The sequence below is a fragment of the Xenopus laevis genome, chromosome 3L (assembly GCF_017654675.1).
Source record: "Xenopus laevis strain J_2021 chromosome 3L, Xenopus_laevis_v10.1, whole genome shotgun sequence".
Classification (NCBI taxonomy): Eukaryota; Metazoa; Chordata; class Amphibia; order Anura; family Pipidae; genus Xenopus; species Xenopus laevis.
In genome coordinates this window covers 49,068,326-49,092,460 of record NC_054375.1, presented here as the reverse complement: position 1 = coordinate 49,092,460, position 24,135 = coordinate 49,068,326, and the positions used below count along the sequence as shown (strand labels likewise).

General features: G+C 40.6%; 2 protein-coding genes across 2 annotated transcripts in view; both read right to left on the bottom strand.

Moving 5' to 3' along the window:
* Positions 1–554: 554 nt before the first annotated feature.
* On the bottom strand, positions 555–5,898 carry pole4.L (polymerase (DNA-directed), epsilon 4, accessory subunit L homeolog). The gene is made up of 4 exons (NM_001096724.1): positions 5,680–5,898; positions 3,788–3,872; positions 1,561–1,602; positions 555–568 (listed from the first exon to the last, which is right to left on the bottom strand). The coding sequence occupies exons 1-4, from the start codon at positions 5,887–5,889 to the stop codon at positions 555–557; spliced, it is 351 nt and encodes a 116-aa protein (NP_001090193.1). The 5' UTR covers positions 5,890–5,898.
* A 6,074-nt stretch (positions 5,899–11,972) lies between these two features.
* Positions 11,973–24,135, bottom strand: part of stk10.L (serine/threonine kinase 10 L homeolog) — a 67,876-nt gene continuing 55,713 nt past the window's right edge. Inside the window, exons 11-19 of the mRNA XM_018252161.2 lie at positions 22,821–22,944; positions 22,087–22,266; positions 21,268–21,360; positions 18,185–18,314; positions 17,962–18,086; positions 17,510–17,698; positions 16,816–16,941; positions 14,556–14,669; positions 11,973–12,493 (exon numbers count right to left, since the gene is read on the bottom strand). Coding sequence (XP_018107650.1) covers positions 12,356–12,493; positions 14,556–14,669; positions 16,816–16,941; positions 17,510–17,698; positions 17,962–18,086; positions 18,185–18,314; positions 21,268–21,360; positions 22,087–22,266; positions 22,821–22,944 — 1,219 coding nt within the window. The 3' untranslated portion in view covers positions 11,973–12,355. The remainder of the gene's footprint in view (positions 12,494–14,555; positions 14,670–16,815; positions 16,942–17,509; positions 17,699–17,961; positions 18,087–18,184; positions 18,315–21,267; positions 21,361–22,086; positions 22,267–22,820; positions 22,945–24,135) is intronic.

Genomic DNA, 24,135 nt, shown 5'->3' with positions numbered 1-24,135 from the left:
GTGACCTAACATGTATAGTTTGTTGGTATATTTGTGTGCACCGTGAATCGTACGATCCCAGGGGACAGCCCTTATATTTTAAAATGGCAATTTTCTATTTACAATTAACCAATGGCACATACTACTACAAAAGTACATTATTATGGAAATGGTTTATTTACATAAAGCAGGATTTTACGTATGAGCTGTTTTATGCAATATCTTTTTGTGGGGTATAGTTTTCCTTTAATACATTGTATGTACTGCATTGGGCTGTTCAGTCATTAGAAAAAAATATGAACAAAGACCTTTTATTTAAGATTGCTAGTTGCTGGCAAACTTTTGTTAAGCCTACTAAACAGACAGCTAACCAAAATTATTCACGCATAAAATGCATTGCAACGATTTTTACATTTTTGCCACAAAGACTATTTTCAAACCATGTAATCACGGCATGTGAACAAAAAGGAGACACTTTTTTTTTTTAATAAAAAAATATACGTATATATTTAAAATACAAAAAACATATCCGTTTCTTTCTTCATTTGAAGATGGTCAGAACATGGCAAACACTTTCAGTCTAAAGTACCTGAATGATGGGGGAAAGAAAAAGTAAGCAGCCAGCTACAAAAAGCAAAATTAACACATTTTCTATAGTATCTAATTACACAGGAAACTGTAACTAGTTTATATGCAATTTATTTTTTACAGTCTTAAAAGAGCTACCAATGTTGCCTCCCCTATTGCGTTACTGGTTCTTAAAGAGCAACACGCTAAATTTAAGCTGAACCATAAACATACAGGTATGGGACCTGTTATCAAGAACGCTAGGGACCTGTGGTTTCCGGATAACAGATATTTATGTAATTTGGGTTTCCATACCTTAAGTCTACTAGGAATTCATTAAATTACCCCAATAGGCTGGGTTTTGCTTCCAATAAGGATTAATTATATCTTAGTTTAGATCAAGTACAAGCTACTGTTTTATTATTACATTCTGAGACAATTTGCAATTGGTCTTCATTTTTTTTATTTGTGGTTTTTAATTCAGCAGCTCTCCAGTTTGCAATTTCAGCTAGCGTCAAAATTACCCTAGCAACCATGCATTCATTCAAATAAAATACTAGAATATAATTAGGAGAAAGCGTGAATAGAAAGACGAGTTATAAAAATTAGCAATAATATGTTTGTAGCCTTACAGAGCATTTGTTTTTAGAAGGGCTCAGTGACCCCCATTTGAAATCTGGAAGGAGTCAGAAAAGGAAGGCAAATAAAAAACTATAAAGAATAAATAAATTAAAAAGTTGCTTAGAATTAGCCATGCTATAACATACTAAAAGTTTAGTGTATAAAAATTCTCGGTTTTATTGTACATTTCCAATGTCCACAACGGTTGCCTGCCATAGACTGTAAATTATACTGCCTCAGCTGCCAAGCACCTGACAGTTATTGTAGGAGAATGTATACTTCTGAATAATGATCTATACAGCGTTGCATTTGGTCTGGTAACTATGGGTAGCCATAAACATAAAATACAAAGGGTTAAAATATAATCAATGGCCAAACACATGCACAACTTACCCTCCAGGAAAGCAAACTCGTCAATGGCATCTATAGCATTATCTGTTAACATAACAAAAATGATCATTATTATGTCAGAGAGTGTTTTAATGTTGGATTACATTAGGATTATTATCATGGAATGTTAAGGCTCCTGTATGGCTGTTTTAAAGGACAACAAAAGCTAAAAATTAAATAAAGCTGTATGATAAGGCTGTTATATCAAACACTTACAGAGCAGCGTTAATCTTTTGACCCTGGTGTCTAGCAGTAGGAAACTTGCACTGCTGAGAGATTTTTCATTGCGCTTCCTACAGAGTGCCTGAGGCAGCCATCAGTCTCATCAGGCTAAATTCTAGAACTGCGCATGCTTTCCTGCCTTCAAGGATGGCGAGCTTGCAAAGGGAGAGTCATTGTTGATCCCTTGGAACACGCTCCCCAGCCAATCAGCTGCAAGCATCGCGTCTCTGTGGAGACGAGTGAGCGACCCTTTGCATTCACTTACTTTGCAATTGCTTATTCTGCGAGCCGAGCAGGGAGAGTTTTCACTTGAGCGCTACGTCATCTATGATATGCATCTGGGGGTCAGGGGAAGCGTTTTTTTGCGTATGCGCAGTAGTAATAAGGAGGAAAAAGAAGTCTCCATTACTTTAGCAAGATGGCGGCTGCGTTCTGCAAAGCAAGCTCTAAAGAAGACGCTCAATTTACTACTTTTGCATATACATAGAGGACCTGAAACTATAGTGATCTAAGGCATCAGTATGAGAGCTATTCAGAAAGGTATTGCATAACTTTTGGCTTTCCTACCCCTTTAAGGAGAGTTGGGAAAAATGGTCAATGCCAGTCACAGGCAGGCCCTCACGGTTTCTTCTTAATTCAAGACTAAGGGTTAGTTCACACAAGGAGATAAGGGGAGATTTTGTTGCCTGGTGACTAATCGCCTCACAGGCAACTTCGGGTTGACTATAGAAAATGCATCGCCACGTGTGTATTAGAGCAGGCGACTTTTCATTGCAGCCTATGGGAAAAAACGCTGAGGCAGTTCGGGGAGATAGTCGCTCAGAAGACGAGGCGATTAGTCGCCAGGCGACAACATCTCCCCGAATCTCCTCGTGTGAACTAACCCTAAAGAGTGGCCAAATTGGACTGGTAATTTCAGAACCATAAAAAAAAACAGAAAAATCATAATAAATGGTCCATATTTAACACCAGAGTTACCGTATATACTCGCGTATAAGCCGAGTTTTTCAGCACCCAAAAAGTGCTGAAAAAATTGACCTCGGCTTATACGCGGGTACCTCTTGTAGATTAAATACGGTAGGCTGCCTCACCGGTAAATTTCAGGAGGCGCCACCCCCGAGTCCTCAGCCCGAGTCCCTGGAAGCCCCACAGCTCGAGCAGCAAGTCGGACGCGCGTTTCCGCCCCAATTTACACCAGATCCCCGGCCGCCTCTGCCTTGTGCTCCCGGCCGCCTCACCTCTCTCTGCCACGAGCCATTTTTGCGCAGCTCTCTCCACTTCCGCCGGGAGCGTCTGTGTCTCTCCGCGGCTCTTCCCTCGTCTCCAGCTGCTGCCGCCGGGTCTCACCTTCCGGCCAATGGGGGAGGAGGAGCCGGAGAGTCGGGGAGAGCGACCTCAGCAGCCCCTGGCAGTCTGTGTCCTACACAAACAACTACCGGTATTAGAAACTTTCTCAGCTCTGCATTAACATACCGGTATGTTATCAGCCTTGTCATTATTGTGTGGGGAGTGTGTGTGCGGTATATAGTGTATGATGGTGTGGGTAGAGAGTTTGTGTGTGTATATAGTATATGTGTGGGGAGTTTGTGTGTATAGTATGTGTGTGTGATTATTTTGTGGGAAGAGTGTGTGTGTAAAGTATATGTGTGTCTATGTGTGTATAATTGCTAGTGGAAAGTATATTTTGTCTCAGCTGAAAAATATCTGTAATATAAATCCACTGGGGGGACGACAAATGTTCAGTGATTTCATTTGCGCTGCAGTGATTGTAGCATAAAGGGTCTTAGTTGTGTCTAGGCTTATACGCGAGTCAATACGTTTTCCCAGTTTTTGTAGGTAAAATTAGGTACCTCGGCTTATACATGGGTCGGCTTATACACGAGTATATACGGTAATACAAAGTTGTTGATCACCTTTACATTATTTGCATCATTCATTCGGAAAAAACAGATCTTGAAAAGAAAAAAGTTCTCAAAATAAGAAAATGTATTAAATGGCATATACGTACCCAAATCTTTCCTTTGCAGTGTTTTTCGCTTTCCCTGCTGCGCATATAGGTAAGCATCCTTGGCAATGGTTTCTATAAATAATTCCTGGTTTAAAGATAATAAATTTCTGTTAATTTAAAAAGACAAACATTTTGATTAGCACACAAAAAAAAGCCAACGGAAAAGGACCCAAACGTGGCTGCGTCACCCCGATTAAGGTTACACTGCATGCTGTAACTTGCACAAAAGGGGGGTTGTGGGAGCACCCCAAGGCTAAATAAAATATACAAGAACAATGGAAATGTTACTGATCTGGCTGAATTAGCTACAAGCATGTAAAAGAGAGGGGATTGATCAATGCACATTCCCTGGTACGGTCATTTAGTATGCATGCAAGTACATTATTTGCAAAAACAGGGGGGTTTTAGTTACAACTTTATGACCATACCACATCATGGCAAACCCCCATATGGTGGTCCTAACTATTTACCTTGTCATATTTTTTTCGTAGGCTGGCAGGTAACATTTCTTAGGAAAAGCATCTCCTGAGCTGGGCATTGGATTCATTTACAGGCTTCATCCTCCCTCGCCACTAGCTTTTCTAAGGAGAGAGCTTGCCAAGACCAAAGCATTGGTTTCCAAGGTTCATCCCCCCTGCTTGCATCTTTTAGAGGAAAGACTACCCAGAACAATTTTAAGATCATAATTTTATAACTAAAAAACCCTATTTTTCCATGGATACTTAATTACTTATGAAGCAGGGTAGCGGGAAATGTGCATGGACCAATCACCTCTCTTTTCTATGCTTGCAGCTAATTTGGTCAGACCAGTTGCACTACCATTGTACTTATATATTTTATATAGCCTTGGAGTGAGCCCACAAGTAAACTTTTTTTGTATTTCTGTAGTTTAGCAGTTATTCTGCACACCCGCCCCTTTAGTGGTTTTAGGCTTTTAAAAATGGGTGTTGGGCTGGGCCTTGAGAGCCATCTTTAGGATACAGGTGCATAGCAGTTCAGCACAGTTGTATTGGTACTATACCTACATTCTTCTCCAGATAGCTTCCTTTCAGGCAAGGTAAACAATGCAAATACCCTCTCCTACTATAAGGGCAGTGGCACACGCTTAGTCAGGGCACACGCTCATATTCGGGGAGATATAGTCGCCCGGTGACATATCTCCTCTTCTTCAGGGCGACTAATCTCTCCTCCTGTCGGCTAGAATGTAAATAGCCGGCAGGAAGGCACTCTGAGCGCTTTGTTTTACCGAAGTTGACGCACGAGGAAAGTTTGGGCGACTTCAGAAAAGAAAGTTCACCTGAGAGCCATCCTGCCTGGCGCGAGGCAGTTCGGGAGATTAGTCGCCGGGTGACTAATCTCCCAGAATCCAAGCATGTGTCCTGACCCTAACTGGGGAAGATTAGTCGCCCAGCAACAAATCGCCTCTTCTTCGGGTGACTAATCTGCTGCCTTCCTGTCGGCTAGAATGTAAATCTATGGCGCGGCGGCATTCAGAGAGCTTTGGCTTTCTGAAGTCGCCCGAAGTTTCCTCGTGAGGCAACTAAGGAAAACAAAGCGTTCCAAATGCCATCCTACCGTCGATTTACATTCTAGCCAACGGGAAGGCATTTATGAAAGATTAGTCACCCAAAGAAGAGGGCGACTAATCCCACCCAGTAGCCTCTTGTCCCACTGCCCTAAAAGCAGCCTGTAGCCAAGATAGTAAAGATTAGCAACCATGCTGCCTGCTGATTGGTTCCTACAGGTGGCAATGGCAATGTCTGTAGCAAACATTACCCCAAACTTCTTTAACACTCCCTCGCAAAACAACTACTGTTATTTCAGTCAGATCACACTACACGCATGCGCAAATAAGTATCATCCAAGCTCCTGGAAAGGCAGACTTCCCTCACCGTCGCTTTACTAATGACAAACACGGACTCCTGACTGGCCAATGAAAGGTCCGGATCCGCTTTCATCAAAGCTTTTATCCGGGACAGCGGCAGCCTGGCTTGTTTCGAAGGACACGGAGCTGGGTGTGCTGCAGGGGGACTGCTAGGACCCGCGTCTTCCTGACTGCCACTTCCCTCCAGCGACTCCGGTGCTGCTACCTCTGCCGCCATCCCAGCAAGCACCGCAAGCGCGCCAAGCTTCCGTTCAACCCTGATTGGAAGCGCGGGAAATGGTCACATGATACACGCCAGCTAATAGGCAGCTAGCCCGGTCCTCATAGTTGAGAAATGTCATAAAGCGTCATGTAGCGTGTCCTGGAGCGAGTATCTTGATTATTGTTATTAAAAAATTAGTGAATGAAAGTCACGTACTGTTGTACTGTGAGATGAAGCAGTAAAACTGATAACATTGAAAGTATTGGATAATAATTAAAAAGGTTCCCCCTTCTGAGTAAACCATTTAAAGTGTCAATTTACGCTGGTGTTTTGCGCCCTCTGTTATTTTGTTTCGCAAGAACCTTGTGGCACATTTATTTTCTTTTTATTTCTACCTGTGTTCTACCTCACTATTCAGACATTGTCTGCTTTTAGCCAAGGTAGGGTTACATATGTGAGAGGCTAAAGCTGGCCATAGACACAAAGATGCTATCCTACAAATCCTCGATTTCTGGAAAAAAATACCAGCCTTCCTATATATTTATGTTTTTTCCCTATTAATAACATTGGGATTAACCAAAATTTTTACCGGCCAGGCCGGTAAAATACAGACCGGGTATTTACCCACTAAATGCTGACGATGAGTAGGGTTGCCACCCGGCGGGTATTTTACCCGCTTAGCCGGTAAAACACCTGCCAAGGCCGGGGCCAGTATTACAAATTTACCGGCAATGCCGGTAATTTGTAATATCCTTTAAAAAAAAAGCCCTCGGCCTGCCCCCATTTGCGCAAAACGTACCTTTTTTGTAGTCTTCTTCGCATCGCCGCGATGTTGCTCCGCCCCTTTTTGCGTCGCACTGCGTAGCCCCACCCCTTTTTGCGTCATGGCCCGCCTGCTTTTTGTACCATTAAAGGTGCCATTAAAGGTGGCAACCCTAACTATGAGGTGTCTATGGCACCTCATAGCAGCCCCTCTGGCAGAACCCACAGATTACCAGTCCGGGCCTGGACTGGCAACCATACCCCCAATGATAGCTCTGTGCCTGTTTAGAGAGGTAGGCCCCTTTCCCTAAGTATCCAGATATAACAACGCAAACCGGTGGGCCTGTTGGCCAAGATCAGCTCTCCCTGTCCTGAAACCTGACCTCTCCCCTGCCCCCTGATAGAAGAAAAGTGGGTACATGCTGGTCGACCAGGTGGCAACCCTATCTATGGGCAGCTTTAGTGTAAGGGGCTATTATACTGTGCAGTAAGTGGGGCAGTGGCACATTTATTTGTAGCTGCTGCACCAAGAGAACCCACCAAATCCCAGCCACCAATTCATATGCTCCATGGTTCCTTGTCCCCCCAATAAGGTTGCCACCTGCCCGGTATCTTATCGGCCTGGCCTGTAAAAATTAAGCTTGATCCAATGTTATTAATAAGGAAAAATCATAAAAATATAGGAAGGCTGGTATTTTTTCAAGAAAAGGTTGCAAGTCACTGGCAACCATACCCCCATTGATAGCCCTGTGCCTGTTTAGAGAGGTAGGCCCCTTTCCCTAAGTATCCAGATATAACAAAGCAACCCGGCGGGCCTGTCGGCCCAGATCAGCTCCCCCCCCCCTTCCTGAAACCTGACCTCTCCCCTGCCCCCTGATAGAAGAAAAGTGGGTACATGCTGGTCTGTGCGGGAGATGTATGGAGGAAGGTTAAGGCTGGTGAGGGAGGCCCTGAATTGGCAGAGGAGGGGGTCGGGGGCCCAGGGCGGGTGTGTGCAGGCCCCTGATGTGGCAGCCCCACATTTTTCACGGGACAGTCCCGATTTTGACAGCTCAGCTCTCACTCCAGTATTGTTACTGAAATGTCCCAAGTTTCTTGTTGCTCTCCTGCACAGAACAGCCAGAAAAAGATACAATGTTTCTGAAATGTAATTAAATGAGACGTTTGGCAGAGAGTCCAGACTACGTGGCAACTTCACTTTGATCCATTTGTAACTATATAAGGTAAGCAATGATACAATTGTAACTATTTAAGATAAGCAGGTCTCTTGGGAAAACTATGATTCGCAACTTAAAGTGCCACGTGCCTACAGTAGCAAAACTGTAATAACACATAAAACCTGACAATAAAACTCCCAGAAATGTGTTCAAACTTTCCATAACCTGCCACATTTTGTATGTATTTAGGGGGCCTGGCCATAAAATGGGTGTGATCAAAAAATTTCACCTTGCTACGCACGCCAGATCTTTTTGTCACTTTTTCTATTTTTAAAATGTTGGGAGGTGCAGTGCACTTGCCTCAGCATTTAGGTTGCTTCTATCTCCCACCCATTAGCAGCTCTGTTCCCACTTGCCCGTCCTGCTGCTAAGCTTTCCCAATACGTCTGTCAATATACACGTTTATAAACTATAAAATATATAGGATATATAATAGTGGCTGGGCAGCCTTTTATGGGAACTCTCTAATATAACCCATACAGGCCTTTATTAGTTCCAGTTTGGATAGCCACTGCTTCTGGTCAAATGGTTTTCTTTACCTATTTTTGTGTTCTATATAGTGCAGCACGTTTTCATGATTTATACTCTCTACTTAAAGAGTCCCCTTGGTTATACAATTATGTTCGTAGTATGTAACGTTATGGGCTTTGCCAATAAATTGATTTCTTACAAACTTGGCACCTATTTATTGCATAGAGGTTTGGACTAGATTGTTTTTGATTTATATCTTTGCCCTCCCCCCCCAGAAAAGTATCAATGAAGGCCCACAGCCCCAGCTACCTGAACTGTAGCCCAAATGACACATCATTGCTCTAAATGATTGTACTGTTGGGGATAAGATTTCCCCAAAGGATTGAAGAATAAGGAGTTAAAGCTTTCCTTTATCAAGGGGTGAGTGGGGCTGGGGATGTGATTGGAGGCATAGTGGTTGTGATTGGAATGTTACAGGGCATAGATAAGATACATATCTCTGGACATACTGCGTCATGAACACGTCAATGACATTGTATTATTCACCTCTATACTTTCCTGTGCCCCCCTAGCTTTTCTTGGCAGGCACAGCATGTCAACCCCCCAGCATATCACGACAAGCAGTGTGTGTGTGTGTGCCCCCCAAGTGCCAGATATTTTTTTTGTAATGCATACCGTAATACCCGATTTAATATCTGGAACCTGCAAATATTCCTATAAAGTTTTTCCTGTTACATATTTGCCAAAAACAGAGAGACGTTTTATATTTTAGTAATCCGTTTGCAGGGTGTATTCCTTTTTCTAAGTGTCCTGCAGCAGGGCACAAAAAAAAAAAAGAAGGGGGGGATTGCAGCAGTGTTATAACTAGACATTACTGGGCCCCACAGCAAATTATTTTTCAGACCCCCAAAATGTTTAGAGATTGACTTATTTTACCAATATTTATTGAAACTGTATATGAATTAGGTTCTCATGGGCCACTATACCTCTTGGGCCCCCCTGCACCTGCAGGGTGTGCTTCCTCTATAGTTAAGACTCTGGGTTGCAGGCCTTTTCTATAATTCTTCTTGTTATTATTTTACTCCTTAAAACTTTTTTCTGCCCCCATCTACTTCTGATATTTATGTTTTGCAGCAACAGCGCTTCCTGTTTAATGGTGGTCAGCGGATTGCAGATCATCCAGTTGCAGGTTGGGTCACGTAGCAGTTCCAAGCAGGTAAAAATGTGGGTCACAGATCTAGGTTTCAAAAATTGGTTCTGTGCAGGACTCTGCTTTGTGGGTACCTAGCAACTTCTAGTGAGGAACTTTGGCTGGGAAATGGAAACCTCTAGACATTAAAGTTGGCATTCGAGTTAGTAGTTACCCAGAGGTAATGTTACTTTTGAGTTCAGTCGCAAGGTTTAGAAGTAAATTAGTAGACCTGTTTCAACCAATAATCCTCCAGATTTAGTCTCTCAGCATCTTAAATAAACAGGCTTCTTATCTATTTCAAATCCTATGTTGCCTTTTATGTGCTGTGCTGTTCAAGGGAGTAGCACTGTTTTACTAAGCCAGAAGAACCCATTATTCTACAAGTAAAAAGTACTCAGCTTGCCCGTAGACTCTACTTACTTTATTAGACTTTAAATTATTTACATGATACAGTGTTTTAAATGGATAAACGCTTACCAAACAAAAAATACACATTTGAAAAATATCTTTGCTTTTTTTTTTTTTTTTAAGTTAGTGGTGCTTTCCTTTCTCTGGCAATATGCTTTTAAACATCAACTCAGTAACAAGACACAATGTTATATTATCAGTATTTACTCTATTAAGCTTTTTAATAAACTTTTTCTTTTTTCAAAATAAAGTTACGTTGTAGAAGACAAACATAAATATTGCACTTGAATTAACGAGTTTAACCCTTTGAGCGCAGTGAAAAGCTATAGCAAATCTATCAATATATTTCTTTTACGTGTGTGTGTGCTACAGATTCCATCTTCGGAAGCAAATAAAAGGATTAAATCTGGGACCTTTGGTTATTACCTGCTTAAACATCTTGTGTGTGTAAAGCTGAGGTACTACTCTGGTACTTGAAAAGAAAACATTCCCAGTTTGTAATTTGGGATAGAGTCCCTTTTATCTTGGGGCATCACGTGTTGCTAGTAAATATGAACAACGACAAATATGGGAGACCAGAACTGTAGACTCTATGGTGTGGGTATGACAGTCGTTGCCATAGATTCTATGGCGTATGGCACGGAGGGGGTTAAATAAGCAAGGTGTATGGGTAAATGATTGCACAAATTCCTTCTCTGCATAATTTAACATGGGGTTGGGACTCCATGGGGGTATGCCTCAGCTGTAGCATGTCACAGACCTTAAAAAAAAAACAGAGAACCATCCAGCGGTCTAACATAGATTGCAGACTTCTGATATCTAAAAGAGAAAACTTTGGCTGAAACAAGCAAATGGCATCACCTGCAGAAGAATATTTCCCTGAGGCCTGGATCTCCTTTTTTGACATAGTCTCACTAGCAACATATGGGTGAAGAATCATTTTTCAGAACTAATAAAAGAGCCCTCTAATTTGTCCAGCTTAATCAATAATAAGTATACAAGTAGCTCTTAAGGTGGCCATACACGGGCTGAGTCGACAGCTTATTGGCCCGTGTATGGGGCCCCCCCCGACGGCTTTCCTGATCGAGATCTGGCCGACTTCTCGATCGGATGGGACTAAAAATCCCGTCGGATCGCTGCCGCATCTGTTCGTTGATGCGGTCCCGCGATCTGACCGCCCATAAAGCCACCGTTAGGATCCGATCGTTGGGCCCTAGGGCACACGATCGGATCAGCCCGATATTGCCCACCTCAAGGTGGGAATATCGGGGAGAGATCCACTCGTTTGGCGACATCGCCAAACGAGCGGATCTCTCAGTGTATAGCCACCTTTAGATGCAAGATCAAGTCATGACACAAATCTCAATAGAAATGTTTTCATGCGTGCTGGAGAAAGAAATTGCTTTGCACCTATTTTTGGTTTATCATGGCTCACAAGCAAGACACAACAGGCAATTTCTACTATAAATGCACTCCCCTTAAGAAATTAAAAAAAGGCAACTAAAATATATTCTTCATGTATTAGTATGTATTAGATTAGTGATCTCTGTGTCTAGCTCTTCATTTATCACTAACACCTAAATGCTGCATTCTTCAGTGCTAAATATTTTCCCCTTTTTTTATTTGGTTTTTAACTACATTCTAGACTGATTGTAAATAAAATTATTTTCACGCTATTGACCTCTTACATGTCTTACAGGGCCCTATGTTCTTGACTGGCCAGCAGTCGATTATTAAGCAAGCATTCGTTAACTGAACTATATATATTAACAACATTCAACATTACTATAAGTGCCTGGAAAACATTAGGTAAAATCTAGAGTTGTTTTGGTAAGTAACCAAAATAGAATATTATCTATTTCTAATTAATGCTTTTCCCTACATGATAGAAAAGTATTTGTCCAAAGTTAGACTGTTAGGCAAGCACAGTCACCTCTAAAGGTGCTACTTTCAGTAGATGAAAGTTAAGGAAAGCCATGATTGAACAGCCCCATGATATTTCTTTTTTACCAGGGAGAGGCCAACTAGAAATGTGCAAAGGATTCTGGTTTAGGGAGAAAGGCATTCCTTTAATTTGAGTACTATCATAGTCTGAGCCCAGAATGTCTGGGGCTGAGCTGCTTGTCTGCATGACCCAATATACATACATTTTAGAAATGATTGATAGCTGGTTTGTAAGCACTGAATTCAGTAAATAAAGTACAGAGGTTTGTTCTCTAGGCTAATGCATATTACAACAACAGGATTCTTTTTTCCCATGAATAGAGCTCCCCCTTCATAACACATCCTTCAGACCAAGGTGCCTCTGTTCCCTTCCATTGTCCACACTTTGTCATTTCAAATTCTCGCTGAGCAGCCAAATGGAAGAGCATGAGGAAAGCCAAGTAGCTTTTGGCCTTTAGTTTATAAAGTTGTCTTCTAGGGGATGAAATTAGGAGGCCTCAGGAGAGCTGAAGGAATAGAACCTGGTCGGCTTGTTAGAGGGGAATGGATCACCTGCCACTTCTTCATTCATCTTAAAGAACATTTCTTGCTCCTCCTTTTTCTGTTCTAATTCATCCTCAAGAGCCTGCAAGGAAGCAAAAGTGATGTAGGTTGACCAAGAAATGGAACTTAAAATAATAAAACAAAATAACAGTAAATCATTTTTGTATTTGGATGAATACCAACTCATTAACATTTTTCAAATAAATTGTCAAATGTTGGACTTCTTAGAGTAAAAAGCTGGTGTCTATGGTCGACCAATGCAATGACAGAAACAAGTTACTACAGGTATGGGACCTGTTATCCAGAATGCTCGGGACCTGGGGTTTTCCGGATAACAGATCTTTCTGTAATTTGTATCTTCATACTTTGTCTACCAGAAAATCATGTAAACATTAAATGAACCTAATAGGCTGGTTTTTCATTCAATAAGGATTTATTATATCTTAGTTTGGATCAAGTACAAGCTACTTTTTTATTATTACAACTAAAAAGGAAATCATTTTCAAAAATCTGGATTATTTGGATAAAATGGAGTCTATGGGAGATGGCCCTTCCATAATTTGGACCTTTCTGGATAACGGATCCCATACCTGTATTTGGTACTGTCAAATAGCAGAGCTTAGTTTTTTAGCCTACTAAACTGGACTGTAATCCACTTGGACATGCTACTGAAATGGCTTGTGCCAGCAGGTTTAGTAAATCTGAATCTTATATTAATCAATTTTCAGTTCAAGGAAATGGATGATTCCAGTGGCCTAGGCCTTTTCTTTTGCCATTCTAAACACCCTAATGGCCACCAAAACAATGTTACACGAAACTCATTTATTTAAAAAAAGCACTTTATCTGGAATATCAAGTAAATGGCTTGGTTTGAAGTTTCATTCCACAATGGACAAAGGGGCAGGATTTAACGACTCACTACTATATAAGATATACAATATATAAACTACTGGACAGATGGGCCATACCACAGCATATTTATAAGTGAAGTTTACTCTTGCATTGTTGTCTTAATGCTTTTGCAGAACAGATATGTGGTGGTTATTCTGCTTTTAATGAAGCCTATATTTTTTCTCTAAAATTAGAAATAATAAGACTATTCAGCCCAGAGAAAACAGCTGAATCTCAACCAGCAACAAAATGTTGATTTTTAATAAATCCATAAATTATTACTATAATGCCCCTGTAATATGTTAAGGCCTTACTTGGTAGCTTCTCATGGAAATATTACAGAGGTGTAAGCTTTCTTCTGAAGACATGGACATAAATATGCCATTTTATTGTTCATCATTTATAGGGATGCACCGAATCCAGGATTCGGTTCGGGGTTTGGCCAGGATTCGGCCTTTTTCAGCAGGATTCGGCCGAATCCTTCAGCCCGGACGAAGCCTAATTTGTATATGAAAATGAAGGTCAGGGAGGGAAATCATGTGACTTTTTGTCACAAAATAGGGAATTAAAAAATGTTTTCCCCTTCCCACCCCTAATGTGCATATGCAAATTAGGTTTCGGATTCAGTTCGTATTTGGCCGAATCTTTCACAAAGGATTTGGGGGTGTTGCCCGAATCCAAAATAGTGGATTCTGTGCATCCCTAATCATTTCACTGGTCAGTGTGGTTCCATCTGATTAAATGATCAAATTCAGTTAGCTAACTTGTCTGTACCAATGCTCGACTGATCTGATCATTTTGCTACTGGATTGCTCACCAGCCAACCTGTGTGTGTGTTCCTCAAAGGACCAATGTACTTTGCCCCCACTTTTTGCCTATTTTTCACAATTGCTCCAGTTATTCTGGAAACTGAAATGAATGGGGCTAGTGCCGTGTTGCCCACATAGAATATATTGCATAATGGGCTTAATGAATCTCTTGGCCATTATAAAATTAAAAAAACAATCACAAAAAAGTGGGAGAGACATAAACATAAATAAAAGGGAGGAAGTGTTTATAAGCTCATGTTCCAGCCCAGCATAAAAATGGGCTAATGCAAAGAGACAAGTAAAGCTCCTACCCTTGGGTTACAAGGATGATACATTAGAAAAGACATTTAAATAAGTTTTTTATGAAATGAGAAGAAGCAACATGCTGTGTGCCTTGTGTAATACACTGCATATGCTGCTCCTTGAACAATGCATGGTTTTAACCTTTTTTCGCGGTCTAAGATTTTCTCTCCATTCTCTGATCAACTGAATATGCTGCTCATCAAAGGACTTCAGTTTCTGCGTCTCGTGTTCTACCAGCAGGTGGCACTTTTCATTCTGCAAAGGAGAGGTGTCTGTCAGCAGAACATTCCACAGAAAGCACTAAGCTGCTACATGGTATATTTTCTATATTTTCTACTTTCACATATCTAGGACCTGCTCTGCTTCTGTGTTTCATCAGATAAATTATACTAAGCAACAACTATAAGACTGCTAGACACACCCATTTAGTACTTCTTCTTAGTACTTCTTTGTACACAGTCAAGTCAATATATTCATTATATTAGATAAAATTGCTATTACTTTTGTTGCCAGCTCTCTGAGTTCTAGATCACACCCTGTACATGCAGAATTCCAGCTGTAGCAAAACTTAAATTTCCTAGCCTTTTATTTTTAACCTCAAGATTCCAGATGTTCCTGGATTAAAACAACCAGGATGATTTAACACTTGATTGTACTCTAAGGAATGCTCATGCTATAGGAGTTCACATGTAGCATTAAAGGTATTATCTCATGATTTTTATGATGTCGTTTTTATTTCTAAATTACACTGTTTACATTCACTCTACAATATAAAATTTCATTCCTGATCCAGCAAGTGTATTTTTTTATTAAAAAGGTATTATTTTATTTATTTTTTTAAAACAACAGTAAAAATTGACAAGACAAACATTTCTGTTGCACACGTGTCACTGGATTGTTTTTCCTTGCATCGAAGACTTTACTACTTACTTACAGGTTGACTTATTATACCATTCAGCTATTAGCAAAAGGTTTCCCTCATTCCCTCGCCATTTCCCATCTAGGTTAAGTGCCAGGGCCAGATTCCCACCATGGGCTCCATATCTTATCAAATCTACGGGCCGTGCCTCTGGTTTCATCTCTCTCCACCCAGTGCATAATTATATTTTTCCTTGCATAATATTGTAATGCCCTAAATTTGCCTCTTGCATGGACTGTATGTACTAATTGGTCTACTATCCCCAGTATGCACACCATAGGAGATAGCACATTTGGGAAGTCAAGGGTGTTTGCTAGGGCTGCTATTATCTGAGACCAGTATGGATTGATTACTGGACAGGCCCAAATCATGTGTATAAAATTGGCAGATGGAGTTCTACACCTGGGGCATAAATCATTGTCTCTCTTGCCCATAGCCATAAGTTTTATTGGGGTTGTATATAGTTGATGGAATACTTTATACTAAATTAGCCTGTCTTTCACTGATGTTAAATTAGAATATATCGTCTCTGTGGCTTCATCCCAGTCCTCCTGGGTAAGCTCTGGTAACTGTGATTGCCATTTATTTTGTGCTGTATGAAATAGGGGAGAGATAATGGCTAGTAGGTTGTGGTATAGTTTGGACACCATCTTTGTAGGCTGTTCTACCGCACGGGAGACTTCAATTGCCAGTGTGGTCAGAGTTGGGGAGAGTGTACCAAATTGGGCCCTGGAAACATGGCGAATTTGGAAGTATCTGGACGGGTAGGCTCCCGGGAGCACATTTGGCTTTGAGCTCCGGGCATGAAACAAAATTGTTGTTTAAGTGTATTTTTTAAGTTGTAATATGTGTATAGGCAGCCATCGCAGGTCATTTTGCCTGGTCATGTGCTTTCAGAAAGAGCCAGCACTTTAGGATGGAACTGCTTTTTGGCAGGCTGTTGTTTCTCCTACGCAATGTAACAGAATGTGTTGCAGTGGGACCTGGATTTTACTATTGAGTGCTGTTCTTTGATCTACCAGGAAGCTGTCATCTTGTGTCAGGGAGCGATTATCTGGTTACCTTCCCATTGTTCTGTTGTTAGGCTGCTGGTGGGGGAGGGGCTTATATCACTCCAACTTGCAGTACAGCAGTAAAGAGTAACTGAAATTTATCAGAGCACAAGTCACATGACTGGGGGCACAGGGGAAAGTGACAATACGTCTAGCCCCATGTCAGATTTCAAAATTCAATATTTAAAAGTTTGTTTGCTCTTTTGAGAAACAGATTTCAGTGCAGAATTCTGCTGGAGCAGCACGATTACCTGATGCATTTGAAAAAAAAAAAAATTCCCATCACAGTATCCCTTTAAGTTATTTGAGACTATACTGTACAGTTGCATAGATAGCAGTCAGAACCCAGACATGTGGATATAATGTATTTATGTATGTGTAAAGTTTTGTATCTGATTTTAATTTTCCCACTAAGGTACAACATTATTACCTGCATTTGCAGAAGATCTCGGATGTTGCAGTCACACTCCGCAAGCATCTCCATTAACTGGTGCTCGTGCTTCTGCTGTTGCTGCAACCTCTCTGCTTTCTGTCTCTTTTCCTCTTGCAATGAAAACTGAAAATTAAATAATAACATTAAGAAAATCAATAAAAAGACATAAAAGGTGTTTAGCTTGAGCAGTTCCTTGGGGACAGTTTTTTGGGTACAGCCTATGAGTACGGTAAGTGCCCATTTGGCACGAAACACGTTAGGCTATACACGTCCTAATAAAGAATTTTTTTTAATTTTATTATTATTTTTGCTACTGCATTATTACTGGGTCTCTTCTATATTGAAAGTTTTGAACTACAGGTTTTAAGGCACAACATATTGATAAAAGCAGAACATAATATATAGAGGTGTAAAGACTTTGCACATGTCGCATTTAGATCAGGAACGGAAAGCAAGGAGCAATAACCATAATGCAGCACAGGCCATGACCATTAGATTTTAGCAGGATAAATCTTAACGATACACAAGGACTGTCAACAGGGTTACTACATTGAAGGAGCAGTACCATTTTTAGTTTTTGATTTGGATTAACCTCTTCCCTACCAATGGCTGCTCTGGGCCTTCCATTTAAATGGAAAAGCTAATGCAGGAATTAACCCACAAAGCAGCCATGTCTGGTCCCGTGTCCTACCTGCTTTATCTTCTCTCTCTGCTCTGCAGCACTGCCGCTTGGGCTAATATGCAGGCTCTTCTTGAACATAGTCATACGGGTCTTTGCCTCCGCTTTTTGGTTTTTTGGCAGACGGGCCTTCTCCTGTTGCTGGCGCAACTTTAGCTGCTCCATCATTCGCTGGTTGTATCTCTGCATCTGTTCTTGCTCCTGAAAAGTACAGACATTAGCATTCTTTAGAACCCAGGCAGCCCACATGTTATTTCTGTAGTGATTATAATAATGTTAATTCTTTTTCTTGATCCTTTTTTCTTGTGATGCAGTTTTCAGTCTTTATTTTCATATGTCAAAACAAAACGCCAAGCCATCCTAATAGGGTGGAACTATCATCAAAGGGGCAGTGAACTTTCCACACTACACTGTATGTAAGTTTTACACAACCAGCAGAATATGCATTTGTACAAACAGTTTACCTTTTCATGTTTCCTTAACAGCTCATGTCGCTGTAGGAAATACTGGTCTTTCAGCTGCTGCTTCACTAGCTGGTGTCTCTCCTGCAAGTGTCGCTCCTCCAGATCCCAGACAACCCCTTCCCTGTCTGAGAAAAAAAAAACAGTATTTATATAGTTGGTTAGAACATTCTACTTTTCCAGTAGTAAAATGTAAAAGGTATTCAGCTCTGTGAAGGTATTTTACCTCTGAGAAGTTGTTGCTTTTTGTTAAGGAATTCCCGCTCCTTGTTATAGATCTCCTTCCTGTTCTCCAGAACAATCACTCTCAGGGCCAGGGTCAAATGCTCCTTCTGCCTACTTAAGAAGTGCTGTTCCTGCAGTCAGAGGGAGGGAACAAGCATTTAGGATACTGTAGGTGCACATCAGAACAATTAACCGGACTTGAAAATAATCAAATGTAATAAAGTAGTAACAAATTTGTTAAGAATCTCCCAGTGAGCAAATTCACAAAACTCTTGCCCCAGGCAGGTGCACCTCTTTTTTTTTTTTTTTTTTTTAAAGGTACATTTTTTTTTAATTAATTTTACTAAACCAAAACAAACACAAAACAATAATGTTATTACAGTGTTTAGCAATACTGCATGTTAGTGATGTCAGGTCAATCATAGGTTTTAAGTAACCGGATAGTTCTGTCACAAAATAATTGTTCAAATAATCATAGGTAGCACTATATAGCAGGTGACAATTTTAAAGGGACCAGATAATCATCAAGGTCAAACTAATTGTGCGCCCCTCTCGTTTCATAAGTTACTTTTTCCAAGGGGAAAAGCCCCATCCACTAGGTGTCTCCAGAAAGCCACGGAAGGGTTAGTTCCTCTCATTCAGTGCATGATCACTGTTTTTTTTGCATAGAACATAAGAGTTCACAATCTAATTCTGGCCGCAGTGGTGGGTAATACCTCATCTATTATTCCCAGCAAGCAGACTGCTGTGTCCACTATTTGTGGCATGCCCAGTTCGTTTGCAATGGTCTCCATTACTTTACACCAAAATTCTTATACGGGGGCAGGACCAGGCCATCTAAATCTACCCCAGAGGATTTACTTCTTGGACAGCAGTCATCTTGCCTCTTACCAAATTTCTTTAGCTTGAGAGGTGTTATATAGGTTTGATGGATGAATTTGTATTGTATGAGTCTGTCCTTTGTAATTCCTGGCTGGAGGCCATTTTTGGTTGCAAAGAAACCAGATGTACTGCCAGACAGAGTCTCCTGTAGGCTGCCAGTCCACATAGGGGCTACCAATAGCCAACCACAGCCCTTATTTGAACCACTCGGGAACCTTTTTCCTGCTCGTGTTGCACCTCAACTCTTTTTATAATTAAAGGTGGCTAATGGGTAAAAAAAAGTTTGGGGACCCCTGTTCTAAAGGTAACCTGTCCACTGTGGGGGAGAGAGTGTAAAACTGCGCCTGAAAGGCATGTCTGAGATGAAGATAGGTGCACCTCATCTTAAATAAAAAGGAAACTGGCCCAGGTACTAGATTTAATCAGCTTGCAGAAGTGAAGCATCCACCCCAAGTTGCTGCAAGAATCACAAAAGGCGACCAATTGTGCTTATTGGGGGGCTGCCTAACAAACTGACACCACCTAGTATTTTTACATTTCCTTTTCAGTAGTTTGAAAAGGTGTATTCATTTGTGTTACTGTATTGCACAACTAGAAAGCAGATATTTTAGGAAAAGTAAAACCATTGCAACCAAGACTTTATCAAGGGAATCTCTCTGCTAATGTATCAATTTAGCATTCAGTCATATTTTTTATGCCAATTTGTTGGGCCACCCCAGTGAACCAAATCATAAGAGGAACAGTGTAAAAATAAAACCTGGGTAAATAGATAGGCTGTGCAAAATAAAAAATGTTTCTAATATAGTTAGTTAGCCAAAAATATAATGCATGTGACAAGTGCCTGCTTCATTCTTACAAGAAGTGCCTTTAAAAGCAGCAAATTCCCAGCACGTTGGTACTGTGAGTGGTAACAAGAACTGAAAACATTTCCCAAATGTTTCCCCTTGTCTCTGTCATGTAATGCCACAAAAACAGGGCACCATTATTTCAGAGGCCTGATTTCCCTGACCCCATTTCTTTACACTGAAGAGAGCAGTGTGAGATTAGGACCACAAGCCCTGCTCAGCTCTGGTTTCAAATGAATGTATGACACTCACCAGCATTACTGATCATATAGCCTTTCAAAGGGCACACACCCCGGGATTCTAGTTAATGTTCCGCAAGGGTATTTTGCTCTACAACTGCACTGATGCGTCTTAAAGGGATTCTGTGATGATTTTTATGGTGTCGTTTTTATTTCTAATTTACATTGTTTAAATTGCAAATAATTCACTCTACCATCTAAAATTTTATTTCTGAACCAACAAGTGTATTTTTCTTTACTTGTAATATTGGTGTGTAGGCAGCCATCTCGGGTCATGGTGCATGATCTCACACTTTCAGAAAGTGCCATCATTTCATGATGGAAATGCTTTCAGGCAGGCTTTTGTTTCTCCTACTCAACATAACTCAGTTTGCTCTTTTGAAAAATGAATTTCAGTGCAGAACTTCATTATTAATCGATGGGTTTTGAAAAGAAAAAAAAAAAGTTTTCCCGTGACTGTATCCCTTTAAAGAAACTTAGTCTTTTGAGCAGATTCCAATACTTTTCTCTTTTACAGTAAAGGCCAGAGTATGCAGACCCAGAAGCTCACTGCTTGTTGGTTTGCAGGAGATCATGACACTGAATTCCAGAAATTATTGCCAGCACAAAAGAAGCAAAGAAGCCGTTTCAGAGAGTGCTTGGCAGTTACTCAGAATCAGGTTCTTAACTCCAAAGTACTAATAGAAGCTAGTGTTCTCTGAACAGGGGAACACTGTCTTTACCTACAGGTAAGCCATGCACCTTCCACGGCTCTTTCTAAAATGAATCCATTCAATGATAAGGTTAAGTAAACAGAAAACATCAGAAGAGGGACCGTAGATGTTAAACAGGCTATGCATTCTGGACTGTATATTCGTGCTAAAATAATATTACATCAGAAGTATAAATAAAGAGTTTAGCTTCAGGAAATGTGCACCCTACTAGCAGAAAAATTACTGGAATTATAAACAGTTTAAATATAGGTTAACTTGCAGAAGTGCTGCCAAGTTTAAATCCAGTGTCGGTGCAAGGAACCTCAGTACAGCACTTTGTTCATCTTATTGTCTGACACGGTGCAGTTTTGATCAAGTGATTCGGGTGATCCGTCTGCAGAAACAGAGGCATTGTCACTTCCTTACCTCTATGTGCTTCTTCTGAGCAAAGTCGTCCATTTGTACTTTCATCGTTTCTCTGCGCTGCTGGCGGGGGAGTTTCTCCACATGTGTTTTTAACTGTATAAACAGAGAAATGATAAGAGTTGCTCTGTTTTCATATGGGGATATAAAGGACTATATATTAGATTAGGAAAACAAAGACTCTCTGTGAATGCAGGCTCTAAATGGCATATTGTCCTTTTAGGTTAATAGCTCTATCGGCCAATACTTTTCTAGTCTGTGTAACTTTGTGTAACTGACCTAGATGTCATCTGCCATTCACTGGACCAGAAAATGCTCAAGAGTTTACAGAGAAAATCCCAAGAAAGACCTAATTGCTCTGCCTTAAATGTTTCTTTAGATCAGTGTTTGTCAGTTTGTGACTATTCTGATGAGGACGCTGGAAGCAACCCCACTGTAGTGCTACCAGTCCACTTGAATGGCAGTCACAGTGCCATTTTGTCAAGGAACACCATAACTGTCACACAAGTGCTGCACCCACCCAGAGCAGGGCAACTTTGCTCAAAACATGTAGTGTCTAATAAAAGGATCATTTGCAGCAAAACACTGAGCCATTCCTGGTCTGTTTCCATCCAATGTTTATGTACTGCCTACATTGTGCATCTTGGACGGGGTACAGGAACAGACCCCTAGGATTAAAGTTGATATGGGACTTGATACCACAACCTGCTGAAACAAAGTTAATTAGCTGCCCCCACCCACAGAGCTTCCATGGAGAGAAAGATTAATATTGCCCTCTGTTGTGCAGTTTACAGAATACAAAAAAAGGTGTGTTAATCAGACCTCCTTTTTCTTCAACTTGAGCTGCTCCAAAAATTTGCCATGGTCTCGTTCTTGCTCAGTCTTGATGCGCTTGGCCTCATCTCGTCTGCGCAGTGCGTGCTCTTGTTCCATCCGCTCAATCTGCTGTTTCTGATGCCGCTCAAGAGTTTCTAGTTCTGTGTCATAAAACTTCCTCTTACTCTGCAGGGTAAGATAAGAAACATTACATTTATAGCTGCCCCCCACATTAGGAAGAGTCATGGGATGAGGTGAAGCGAATGTTAGTTATACTGTAATGTCAAAAAATCCTATTTGTTGACTGTGGACCACCAAAGAATATTACAAATGTGGCATTACTTGTTACTAGTAATAATTAATTGCCTGTATGGGATCTATTAACCAGATTGCTTTTCCAGATAAAGGGATCTTTCCAAAATTTGAACCTCTATACTTAAGGTCTGCTAAAAATCCTTTAAATATTAGGTAAATCAATAGGATTGTTTTGTCACCAGGACAGATTCATCCAGCTTAGTTACCATCAAGTACAAGGTACTTTTTTTTATTATTACAGAGAAAAAGAAAATCAGTTTTTTCATCTGCTAGGAAAGGGAGCCCCCCTAAAAGATACATTAGATCTAATAATGACTGACACCCAACTGCTGCATGAAGACAGAATGAAGAGAAACAGATGCTGAGAGAGGAATAGTGAACAGGTCATAAATACTTGTTAATTATATTAAAAAGAAAACACATACATTCAATTCTTGTTCAAAGCGACGCAACATCTGTTCCAGTTGGAATGAGTGCTTAGAGGTCAGCTGAGCCTGGTTCCTGTGCTCCTCCTTCTGTAGTAGTCTCAATTCACGCAGCTCCTGGCGTCTGGCAGGCAACAAAATAAGAATATGTGCATCAGGATTCCTTTATAACAATAGACATAACAACATAATGGGCTGCTAACAACTATACTTTCCAAAAATAGACCACATTGTGAGGCCTTATGCTTTATGATACAGATTCAAGGCGGGTTTTTATAAAGAGCTCCATTGTGTGCCTATTTTAAATATGAGATTGTCTAACCAAAATAAACATTTACACTACCGCAACTGGAATCTCAGCAAAAGTAAAAACATAAAAGGAACAAGTAGCAATAGAAATGACTCTGCTCATTCATTTTTACAATGGAATTAAGATCCACTGTGTGCTATCCTAAAAATACATCTTCATACAGCACGGTGGAGTGCAAATGCAAAAGTTACTCTATAGAGTGGCAAGCATTGGATTATAGGGCAAACCCTAAAATTAAAATCTCCTAATTCTGTTTTTTTCAATTTGAGACTTGAATGCTTACAAAATGGACAAGTCCCAAGAAGAAGAGGACAACAAAGACAATTCAAGATCTACACTGTGGTTCATAATAAAAGTTGCATAGGGATCCTTAGGAATTAACAGTTTTATATACATAGCAGGAATTGTATGTGGCACATATTTTAAAAATCACATACTAAAGGTAAGGGATCTGTTATCCTGAATGCTCGGGACCTGGGGTTTTCCGGATAACGGATTTTTTCAGAAGTTGGATCTTCATACCTTAAGTCTACTAGATAATCATGTAAAAAAGAAATAAAACGAATAGGCTGGTTTTGCTTCCAATTAGGGATGCACCAAATCCAGGATTCGGTTCGGGACTCTGCCTTTTTCAGCAGGATTAGGATTCAGCCGAATCCTGCTGCCCGTCTGAACCAAATCCTAATTTGCATATACAAATTAGGGGTGGGGAGGGAAATGGCGCAACTTTTTGTCACAAAACAGGGAAGTAAAAAATGTTTTCCCCTACCCACCCCTAATTTGCATATGCAAATTAGGATTCCAGGGGTTCGGCAGAATCCAAAATAGTGGATTCGGTGCATCCCTACTTCCAATAAGGATTAATTATATCTTAGTTTGTATCAAGTACAAGGTACTGTTTTATGATTATAGAGAATCACTTTTAAAAATCTGGATTATTTGGATAAAATGGAGTCTATGGGAGACAGCCTTTCCCTAATTAGGAGCATAACGGATTTCCAGATA

What these genes read in the sequence shown, in the direction of transcription:
- pole4.L (NM_001096724.1), bottom strand. Translation starts at nt 5,889, where the DNA reads ATGGCGGCAGAGGTAGCAGCACCGGAGTCGCTGGAGGGAAGTGGCAGT. An exon ending in TTGTCATTAGTAAAGCGACG is followed by an intron (nt 3,873 to 5,679) that starts GTGAGGGAAGTC and finishes TCTTTAAACCAG; the next exon opens with GAATTATTTATAGAAACCAT. An exon ending in ACTGCAAAGGAAAGATTTGG is followed by an intron (nt 1,603 to 3,787) that starts GTACGTATATGC and finishes TTATGTTAACAG; the next exon opens with ATAATGCTATAGATGCCATT.